This window comes from Stegodyphus dumicola, chromosome 3 (genome assembly GCF_044657685.1).
Source record: "Stegodyphus dumicola isolate Sdum_Otavi_A_Nest chromosome 3, ASM4465768v1".
NCBI lineage: Eukaryota > Metazoa > Arthropoda > Arachnida > Araneae > Eresidae > Stegodyphus > Stegodyphus dumicola.
The window spans coordinates 247,148,620-247,160,732 of NC_140770.1; the positions used below are offsets into that span (position 1 = coordinate 247,148,620).

The following is a 12,113-nucleotide window of genomic DNA, read 5'->3' on the forward strand; positions in this document are numbered from 1 at the left end:
TTCTGGCAAAAAGAGAAAAATATGTTACTTACTTAAAGTTAAAAGTTTTTAAATTAAAGCAAAATTTGGTTTGCGTCAAATTCAAAACAAATTTTAGAATATATTCAGAATTATCGCTTTATTTGTGAGAAAGTTCCAAATGAGTTTTAGTAAATAATGAAAACTGTTGAAACTTGAGGTTCATATTTCCTAACATAATTTGATAAAAGGTATTTGTATAATTATTTTTTTAAAACACATTTTAGAAACTTTTTAGATCAAAGCAACTGCAGAAAGGAAAGTTTCAGGATTATTTCAAGAGGTAACACACAACTTTTAAACATAACTTTATACTAAGTTTATTAGTCCAAAGGGGAAATTTGTCCAGAAGGATTCGTTTTGGCATTTTGCGTTGATTCACTATAAGCTCTTTATTATTCACTATAAGCTCTTTATTAGAGCTCTTTATTATATTTAAAGAAATTAAATAATGAAGAATCTGCATTACGTACGTTTCCATCTGAAAAGCCCAAATTTGGAATTTGTTTTATTATTGATTTCATATTTTGTAAAATTTTAACGAATTTTTTTTATTAACAAAATCAACGATTTAAAAGCGAGCAATGGCAACACTGTTACGCGAAAAAAAATTATCTCCAGCGCGCGAGACTGTGTATCGGAAATTCTAAATATATGCTCATTTTAAAATTATTTTGCGATAATGCGGTTGAAATGAATTTTATGGTTTAAGTGCGAAGAAGATGATATTTAATATAGAAAGTTAACATAAAAAACGTTAAAAAATGCTTCTTTGGGCGTAATCTGAAAGCTTTCAGATTTTTTTTTTAAAAATTTTACTTAACACATACCATTGTATTAAATTGTCTCCAGAAAATAAGAAAACCAAGAACGTGTGTTTGTATAATCTTTTATTTGCTTCGTTCATGATATTTGTCGCATGTTCAGAATTTGTCAGCGATTTTAACCGATTTCCTGATAAGCTATATCTAGTTCAAATTTTGTACTCAACACTTTTTTTGTACACAACACTTTGTACACAACATAAATTTTGTACACTTGTGGTTGATAATGCTATGTGATGAGGCAATGCTATGCGATAGTTTCCAAAATTAGATTTAGATTTCTTTAATTTAATGTTAAAACGATTTTTCAAACATAGCTTCGTTTAACAAACAAGCTAAAAATTTCAGTTATTTACTCTTTGCATCATCGAGTAGAGCTGAGTGAAACAGTGATTAATCACTGTTAAGATTGATTTTTCAATTGAATATTGATTGATAAATTGTCATAGAGATTGAAAAAGATTAAAAAATTACGTATAAAAAGTTTTTATAAAAAAGGCTTTTATTAAAAAATCATTAATTAACTAAAAGAAGAAATAAAAATTATCATGTACTGTAATAGGGGCAAGAAATGAATTAACTGTCTTTGCAAAATTCATCTACAATTTTACATCACTAACAGCAAACGCGTAGACACCTGAGTAAATAAATCAAATTACACTGACAAAAATATAAGTCATTCATTGTTTTTGTAAATTTATCAAGTGCGCTCAAAGCTTTTTTCCGATTATTCGCGATGTAAAATTATACATGAATTACTTCATTTCTTGTTCCCATTAAATTCTATGATCAGTTACTTTTCTGTATTTAGTTTATTAAATGATTTTGTAAGTTTTAAATGAAAGCTTATTTTATAAAAGAATTTTTTACATATATTTTCGTTTTGTAGAATACTTCTAATGAACGTAAAAAAATATAATCTTTGGAAAGTTTTGAACTAAAAATTTAGCGATTTAAATTCGAGCGGATGAATCACAAAGATGTCGAAAGGATTTTTAGAATCTGTTTTAAGATTCGCGGCATTTAAGAATTCAAATTTCCTGCTTTTAGCGATTAAGTGTACAATTACATGAATATGCTATTTTAAATAGCACTCGATGTTATACGCATATAATATACAATAGACACCTCATAAACCAGCATAATACCGAGGATGATGCTCACTGTAAATTCAAAACCACGGTTGAATTTACAACAGCAGTTGAAAAAGACTTGCAGGAAAAATAATAACCCATACTGTAATTAGCAGAATAAAATAGTATTAGGTTTCACCTATTTTGAAGCAGTTTAATTTGTAGAATACCTTCGTAAATTAAAGCAGCATCTAAAAGAAGAAAAAGCACACTTCGAAATAGAAATAGGAAAGTGCTTTCAGCCCAAAAGAGAGTTAGCCTGAATGGGCTGTTAGTCTCGAAACGGGATTTTGCGTCATCCACTATAACCGACAGTATCACTTTCAAATTCTTGCCACCAAAAATTATAGCCCTACTGTTGTGCCACTTATGGTAAGTAAATTACCTCAGTTAATTCTTTGTTTGAAAAAGAGTAGCAACGCCTCGGTTTATCGCGAGACTAATTAGAACAGTATTTTTAAAATTTTTTCAAAGAAATGAGTTTTTAATGAAGTGATTTGTTGCAAAATAATTTAAATAAAATGTTTATGCGTTTAAAGAAACTTTTTGTCTGTCGATTCAAGCGAGTCGTCTCATTTATCTGATTTAATGAGTATCTTTAGTCTAGTAACCGACACCTACATTATTTTAAAAAAATTAAGTAATGAAGAATCTGCATATATGTATGTGTGGTTCTCGCATTGTGAAAAAACGACGGTACCTAGAGCCATCAAATTTTGAATAACGTAGTCCACCATCCGAACATGTGCACCTGGAAGCCAAACTTTGAATTTCGAAATTTATGTTTCATAATTTGTAACAGATTAATGAATTTTTGATTAACAAACTCAACGATCTGGAAATGAGCAATGGCAATAGTGTACGGAATAAAACATTTTTATGTCTTGTACGTGAGACTGTCTGTCGGAAATTCTAAAGATGTGCTATTTTTAAATATTTTGTAATTTAGCTGTTTAATTGAATTTTATGGTGTGTAAGCGCAAAGAACGTGATATTTAATAAATAAAGTTAGCAAACGAAACGTTAATAATAAAAAGACAAAAATAAAAGTTTTCCAAGCCATCTTAATAAGAAAATTGATTTGGCACAATGAACTGAGAAAAAAACTGAAAAAAAAAATTATAGAAGAATGTGTGCCATCACTAACACTGCATCGGGAGTTATAAATATATAAAATAATCACAAAACTTTTAAAATTTTTGTGATTTTGCTGTTAAGTTGTATATTACGTAGGTATGACAAAAATCATGCATAATAATAAAAAGATCTGGTGTAAACCACATGACTTCCTTGTACGGAATATTAAATTATACGAATTTTTTGCTGCATTTCATTTAAACTTATCAGATTGAATTCAATCTACTTCGTCGATAGCGCATAAACCACAATAGAATAAATGCACTCTTTAAAATTCACTATATTTGTTTACCATAGCGACACTCTGGCCCTAGTTTCACTTAACAGCGTTATATTTCGTTCATATTATAACTCAGAATGCATAAAATTTATAACATTTGAAGAATTATCTAATCGTTGCCACATGTTCTATTCAAATACTATAATAAATCTAGAACGATGTATAAAAGATTTAAGCAAACAAAACAAAAAAGAAACAGTTTTTTCACAGACGATTCAGTATTTCTCATTCAATTAATTCAATTCTCACTTGCGACAAGGCAATACATAAAAACTCAAAATATCTATATTCAAAATTACGAAGTAAATGTTAAACACTTATTTCCTCGAAAAAATTCCAGAAACGATTAAGGATGATTTAATTCGCAATAATAAATGAAGGCGTTATCTTTTTTGTTGCGAAGTTTAATCTCTTTAGATTGGCAACAAATCTACTATTCTGCTGTTTCAAATGTAAACAAATATGTCCGCCATGTTATTTAAAAATTAGGCTCGCACATAAACAGCTTTTAAATTGTTGATAATTCTACAAATATTGCTTGCAGATTTCGTAAAGGCATAAAAACCTTAGCCGGAAGATAAGAACAACATAATTCAATCATTTTTAAAGCAAAAAATGCACAACTTACAAACATATAAGAATAAAGAGACTGAGCTCACTGAGCCGGGTAACAGAGTGGATATATATATAAATATATTTATACACGTTTGGTGCGGCCGATTGCAACCAAAATACGAGGTGCATATCTACATGTTATAGCAGTCCTATATACAAAATTTCAACTTACTGAGGCTACTCGTTTTTGAGTTATGCGAGATACATACGTACGTATAGACACCACGAAAAATTCTCTTCAGAATTCCTTTTACAGCAGTTTTATAGTTTTTTTGGAGTAAAAGAGTCTTTTATTCTGTCCTTACGTACAGATGTCACTCAAAAACATCGTTAAATTGCATTCGATAGCGGTCAAAATGGATATTTTAGTTGAAATATGCTGCCTGAAACTTTTCGCGATTAGAGTACTTCCTTTTTACTTCGTACAAGAAAGTAAAATAGACAAAAAATAAGGGTGGTTAGCAAGAGCGAGTGCAGCCACACACTAGTAGACTGCGAGCTCAGCGAGAGCGTAAAAAACCTTGACAGATCCTTTTGGGCGATTGTTAAAATCTGAATCCTTCAGATTTTTTTTGTATATTTCGACAGAAGTCAACAGAAACAAAATGAACAGCTGTTCCTTTAATTTGTTTTAACGGATAATTTTACAGTAGTTATATATTCCCGGCTATATGCAATTAAATTAGCTGCTGTTATAGATAAAACCATTTCATGAATAGTGTGACTTCATTTACTATAGCTGCTGTTATGCCACGAATTTGTTTCTTCCTTTGTGTATTAATACTGAACTTTACTTTATCTGGATGATCTGTAGCAATAATTTTTCCATCGTTTTACTATAAACAAACTTATCATTTTCTTAAGCCATTTCCGGACTAATTTGCTATTCGATTAATCGGAAATTGACAGTATTAAGATTTAACGAAGTTAAATCTTCGTATATATTGGATACAGAGGAACTACTGTAGGAATAATTTTCATTTCCGATTTCTTAAAAAAATTGCCATTTTTTTATTCGTTCCCGATTTTAGTAGGTTAATAAAGTCTGTCCGCAGTTTAAATATCATTAGGATGTTTGCGAAATCAATAATAATGCAGCACATGAGAAAACAACCTTAATTTCGCAAGGGTAGCAATTCGTAGGAAATAAGTGAATCGTATCTATTTGTTCAGTAGGGCATAAAATATTTCAGCACTGCAGCTGTAGAAATGGCCCTTTATTTTTGCGTTTGAGATTAATACAGAACAATTCAAAAGCAGATGAACTTTCATAAAAAAAATACCCATTTATTTTTTCTCTGATTTATTTTGTTTCAAGTGTGCAGTATTAATCGGAGAATTATTAGTAACAAGAGTGAACAATAAGAGTAATCTTGTAAAGAAGCTGCTGGAAATAACCATCATGTTTTTCAATACACAAAATCCCTTCGGTGGCTATGTTTCTCGCCACATTGCTTGAAGTGCTGGATAGATTTCACTTTTAGTTGTATGTGACATTTTTCCGCGGATTTACACGCTTTCATTACGGCTCCTCATAGTAAAGGAAACGTCACTTTAATGAAAGTTTGTTCGAAATTGTTCGGAAAGACAGAATTTTTCCTAAGGGTGCTCTGGCATAAAGATGTGCGCACAACACCGAGAACTTTTAAGCAAGTAGAATTTCCATTTCAGTTGCTAATCAGAGTATAAAACTAAAATCCTGTTTGCATAACAGGGACCCGGCATAAAGGTGCAAGCACCTTTACGCAGGTTGATTTTTGCGAGACAGAAACTGATCTTCATAAGAACATCTTTATACCTGGGGACTGTTACGAAGTTCCGTATCTTTTCAAACTTTCCGAAAGGTGACTAGATTTTTATGAGGGCGAAGCTTTAGGCGGTTTTCTTTCTAACAGTATAAACATCTGTTCTTGCATGAGTCTTCTAGCTTACCCAATGGCTTTTGTCCTATATCTTGCTCATGGTGTTTGCTATTCCGCTCTTCATTGCCAATCAGTGCCTCTCCGAAGAGCAATACTCGCAAATGCGTTCTATTGCTAGAGTACTAATAGTGTTAACTAAGAGTACTAACAGTAGTTGGGGATTTCGGAATCACGCTATCCTATTCGAAACAGCTTATCACGAGGAGCTTTTTTAAGTAATGTTTTATGTGTGTAACATGCAATTACCTGACAATCTGTAGTTCTAGAGAACGTTGTGAAATACTGTTTTTACCAATGAAGGGTATGTATTCAGGGCCAGATGGTACATCTATGTTGATTTTATAGTATCATTCTTATTATAGTCTTTCCAAAATTTCTAGACCGCCATATTACGTTAAACTAAATGTTATTCTTATGCTTCAGGAAATTTTCTGATTGCACATGAAAAACTGCATTGCTCGGTATCGGTGACTAAGAACCCTTAAGTCACAAGTAAGCAACGGCGTTGATAGGCAGTGCTAACGTTCAGTTTGAATATATTTAGCTGAAAATTTTCCAAAATTTCGAAATGGTATCATTACAGTTACGTTGCATCACCACGTATTTATTATTCATATGAGTTGGCAAATGTTTATATAGCGCAAAATATAAGATTTGTATCTTTCTTCTAAGACACTGTTAATAGCCATGTGTCAGAGTGCATACATTGGGGTAGCAAGCATAAAACCTGTAATTTATTCTTCGCATTTAATCAATGTGCTTAACAACCTCAGTGATTTAACATTAGTATATACTTTTCTTTATAATTTACTGCATCGTGCCTCACCTGGAAGCTCACCCATAGCTTACCAATATACATCGGGTTAATTTTTATATTTTATCTAAATTTACTGAGCCCCTCCACAGCGCCAATTTGTAGATAACTGGCGAACAGTAAATAAACATTGAGTTTGAATTAATTTTAAATTACCTTAATTAGACTCAAATTTATTTTTCATGAAACGCAGATTTCATATTTGGTTTTACTTAAAACCGTTCGCGATTAAGCTAATATTTTCGATTGAAGTCCACATTCTCGGAGATGTGTTTAGAAGGCCAAGGGTCCTGAAACCCGCTTCTTTGTAATTAACCCTTCTCCTCTGGAGAACTCCACAAAGGGATAGATACCGTGTACTGTCTTAATCCAACTATGTTTTTCCGGTGCTTTAATTAGCAGAGAATTTTGTGCCTTACTTTTTAAATACGACCAGGACGCTGGTTGTCGTCGTTTGTAGTTGGACTGGATGCAGGCTGTTTTTCCTACCGGTTATACCGCAGACTGCCGGACTTACCAGTTATACCATAGACTATTCCTGCCGATTAAACCTCAGACTGGTTTTTCACTTTTAGGGGAGCTGGACTTCACTCAGTATTTGTTACCCCGTCTAAGGCCATCTTGGTGGGAGATCTCCCTATCAAGTCTAAATGCTTGACATTTTACAATCTTGTAAAAACAAGTGTAAAGGGAGAAGATTATTTCGAGCATAGATAGATAACCACTAAATATGGAATGCTAAATTCTCTTCCAGAAATTAAAAGTGCGGTATTCAGGGTCGCCGCTGGGTGATATTGGTCTTTCACGTCTTTCTTTTCACGTCCACTAATATTGCAACAGGTGCATGCTTTTATGACGAAAGGTTGTAAAGAAAATTAATTTTAGCACAGTTTACAGTTAAAATATTTAACAGTTTTTGTGGTTAGAACTCCAAAGTTTTAATGCGAGAGAAAAAAGATTTCAGGGAAACGATATTCTAATGTCTAAAATTTTATCTCCTAGATAAATGTTTTCGAATGCGAATCTTAAAAATGTTCGGATTCAAAAAAATTTAGGATATTTTATGCGTTAAATGTTTTGAATTTGTTGAATAGACGATGGCATATTAAGAAGCTTTTTTTGATTAATTAATGTGTTTTTCTTTTTGCAGTATTTCCTGGACTGTTAGCTCAAAGAGGATGCTCCAGAGACAGAATGCGACAGTGCCTGGATGGGCTCAGGCGTAATGTACAAAGAAGGATTAATGATATGAATAGGATGGATATGACTGCTCACTGCGCGTAAGTATCATTAAATGTATACTAATAAATTGTCTCACTGTACATGAAAACACACCCAATGTAACAGTGTTCTAGATAAGAATGAGAAATTTATGTTGGTGAAGAAGGAATTAACAAAGTAAATATACCAATGTTTCAAGTTTGAATTCTAGCAGTGATTCATTTTCTTCAGAGCAGTAGCAGTTACAGTGAAATGCTAGGTAGGTTTACAAAATGGTACCACATTATTTAGAACAAAAGAGTATAGTTTTATAATTGTGGCTTTCAATTAAATATTAGAAAAATAATCCCCCAACTACCAAAAAAGTGATTTATGTACTTACAGTGCAGTATGCAAAGATCAAAGTCTATGTATTAAAACAGTATGAAGAAGATGATGCTAATCAAAATTTTGGAAAAAGAGTTAAAAAAGAAAGAATAGCGAACAGGTTATAGTAATGGTTAAACAGAAGCTCATGGAGAATTCGGGCATTTTAATCGGCAAGTTGCTGAAGAATTGAAAATATCGAAGTAACTTAATTACTTATCACCAGCTGTGTTTTGTACCGCCTGTTATATGACTATCAGCATTTGCACTCAGTTGGTCCATTAACGCTAGGCCACAGCCAAAAATCTCTATAGAATGTTAAAATTTGTAGCGTAATTTATAAAGTAACTTCGGACGATGGATATTTGTGACCTGTGGTTATTAAAGAGACCTTGTCAAGACTTTGACTGTGCTGAATGAGGATTTTGGCAATGTTTCATGCTTTGTGATTCTGAGTTTTCAGAGAATGTTTACTGTAAAAGTCAGTGGAAACTTGGATATAAAAAGTTATTTAGGTGCATAAAAAGTACCCAATAATTATCAACTGGGTATATTAATGTATATCACATATGCTGCTGAGATACTTGCAGAGCTCCTATGTAATATTTGCTCGTCACATTCATGGTAGTCACTTGTGTTATTCACTTATTTACAGTTCGCTTACAATTCATTTATGTATATCGTAAATTAATTAAAGATATATATGCAATTAAAATCTAATACCAAAAGAATAAGGCTAAAAAAGTGAAAAGGTAAAAAAAATATAAACCAAAAAATATCCCTTGAAATTTAAAAGAAATTCATTCCCTCTGGAAATGACTGCAATCTCCTCATTCATGATGAATTATGTCTTAATTTTGATCCTAATATCAATAGGGGTATTTAGTTAAACATTCGACATTTCTTCCTTATTCAAGTGCATTTTAGGTTAAAGCGTTAAGAAAAATTTCACAATAAAAATAAGAATAATGACACGTCATGTGATTTTCGCAGAAATTCCGAGTTTGTTTTTTTAAATGAATTTTTTTGTTGCTAGAATGATTACATTTTTCACTGAGAGGTTTTGCTTCAGTTTTGTTATAACTTCGTACTGTGTCGCAGCACAGTTAGCAAAGCAGCTAGGATTACAAATGCTTAGTGTAATGATTACCATTAGACGGTATATGACACCTACACAGCATCGAATAAGGATCAGCTGTAATTTCTATCACATGATGACGAATAACTTCTATCAGTATGGCCGATTTTTGTACATCTGTCACTTAAAGTATAAATGAAACCGTACTAGCAACAAAAATTTTTGTTCTTACTAGAATAAGAATTTTGGTTTTTCCTGTTACTTTTGGGTACATTAATGTATTAAAAATGCTTCATTTCTTTCATCAAGCAGCGTTATATATACACATGTATATAACACATACGCACATACATAAGAGTCATTTGGTATCGAAATTGTTACGTTAGTAAAAGCTTGGTTTTACTTGATAGAAAAATGTTCTGAATAATTGACGCTTTGCTGTGTTACACATGCATTAGTATCGTGACTTTATCTGGCAGATAAAATGAACTAAATTATTTAGTAGACAATGAAAGGCTGAACGGTCATTAGGCTAATTTTGAAGCAGGACGCATGAAAAATGTGCAGGGCCATCGCCAGGTCTCGAACCCTGGACATACGTCTCGAATACGCGTCGAGTGTTCTTCCAATTACACCACGAAAGTATGCAGAAAGGAGGGAGAAAATACCTTATATACCCCCTTTTAATTTTTTTTTTTTTTTTTTTTTTTTTTTAAGCATGAGACGACGAAAAAAATGTGCAGTGTCAATACGCGTCGAGTATACTTCCAGTTGCACCACATGTGGAAGGGAGGGAAAAAATGCCTTATAAGGTTAAAGGTTATATTTTAAGAATTTTTTTAAGTCATTTGTTCGTAGTTTCTCTAAGTATGGAAAATAAAAGTTTAAAACATTTCAGACATATGATGAATTTAAGTTCTCAATAATGTTAGGTTGTAAAATTTTGCGATCTTTGTTGAAGTAAAGATGGAAAGTGCTTTGGTATAAAAGGAGAGAAGAGAATATCTACCGATTTCATTCAAAGCTCATCAATATATCTTCATTTTATTCATTAAATCATTACCCTGCCGATTATGATTCATAATGAATTGTTATTCATTAATAATAATCTTAATAGCTGCATCCTAATTTACGTCAGATATATCAAGTTCCTGAACCGAAACTAGTACTTTTCCTGCTAATAATGACCTTAAAAAATGTAACTTCGTTATTAGCGTGAATGAATCATTTACATAAATTGAAATACTTTGAATTACAAAATCAATAATAATTGATGAGGCTTTCAAAAGTATTTTGATGTACAAAAATCTTTATTTCACGTTTAACTTTCGTTTTGAAATTCAAAATATTTTCCTCCTGTTTCTCATTTTCTATTATTTCAGCATCTAAATATAAATTTTCGTAAGAGATTAATATTCATACATTAATATTCATGCTCATAAAACCGCTACAGTCAGCTTCCTCGTGTACAGTCAGCTATTCTTAAATTGATGTACTCAAAAGGTAGCTAGCTGCACGTTTCTTAACAAGGCGGGGCTTTCAAACGTAAAACGAGGTCATGGAGTGATTAAGATCAGTTAGTGTGTTCAGCTTGCACTGCCCGTTTTCCGTTGTTTTCCGTTTGTGGAAAACATTAAAACAGCTGCTGTGAGGTCGAAGATCGAAGGTATTTCACGCACACAGTGTATCCCTTCCGTGTGCTTTAAATAAATCGTTGAATAAACCAGTTTAAACTGCAGGTTAAATTGTTCTCGTTTATGGCATTGCATCATTATCTTAAAAAAATAATATATACATATATGTATATATAGGGAGATATATTATCTGAAAGCTTTCAAATTTGATACTACGCCCAAAGGGTATTTTTTTCATTTACATACACATGCATGTTTCGGGAGCATTTAGGCTAAGCTCCCTTTGGGATAAAAATATTTAAAAACGGCATACCTGAAGAATTTCGGATAGGCCGTCTCGTGCCCTGGAGATAAAAATATTTTTTTTTTCCATAGTGTGTTGCCATTGCTTGCTTTGAAATCGTTGAGTTTGTTAATCAAAAATTCGTTAAAGTTTTACAAAATATGAAGTAGACAATAAAACAAATTTCAAATTCGGGCTTCCAGATGTTCAGTTTCGAGTGGAGGACTACTTTATTCAAAATTTAATAGCTCTAGATAGTGTTACTTTTTCATAATGCGAGAAATATATATACATTCATGCAGATTCTTCATTATTTAATTAAGTATAATACAGGGCGATAATATTCGATGGCAACAATTTGAGAAATGATGCAACGCTTTTAGTGCTTCAACACGAAATGCTGTTTCAAAACTTAATAGCACTTATTTGCTACTGCTCATTTGGGATAAAAGGGCAATAAATATCCGGATAATCCGTGAATTAACAAAAGCCGGAGTTCTCTTTTTTTCTAAAGGTGGAACGAATCGTAAGTTTTCTCAAATGTGAATACGAATCGTAAATTTTCCTGACTTTGAATCCTAAAAGGTTCTGTAATACTTCATTTAAGAATAACTCGAAGAACGAAGCAAAAGACTTACCGAACAATTTCGAAGTGTTCAACATAAATCATATTTAAGATTCAATTTTATAAAATACACCTATATTTATTAAAAAAGTTGAAATAGAGTTTATTGTGCATGACTAAAATTCCTGAATATTGAAGCAAAATTTTTCAATAACCCTGATAT

At 32.0% G+C, this 12,113-nt stretch overlaps 1 protein-coding gene across 2 annotated transcripts in view; it reads left to right on the forward strand.

The window, feature by feature from the left end:
- Positions 1–12,113, forward strand: part of LOC118191150 (uncharacterized) — a 119,580-nt gene that overhangs the window by 54,301 nt on the left and 53,166 nt on the right. For both annotated transcript variants that reach the window (XM_035361957.2, XM_035361958.2), the window contains exon 2: positions 7,894–8,023. In XM_035361957.2, the coding sequence (XP_035217848.1) occupies positions 7,894–8,023 (130 nt within the window). The remainder of the gene's footprint in view (positions 1–7,893; positions 8,024–12,113) is intronic.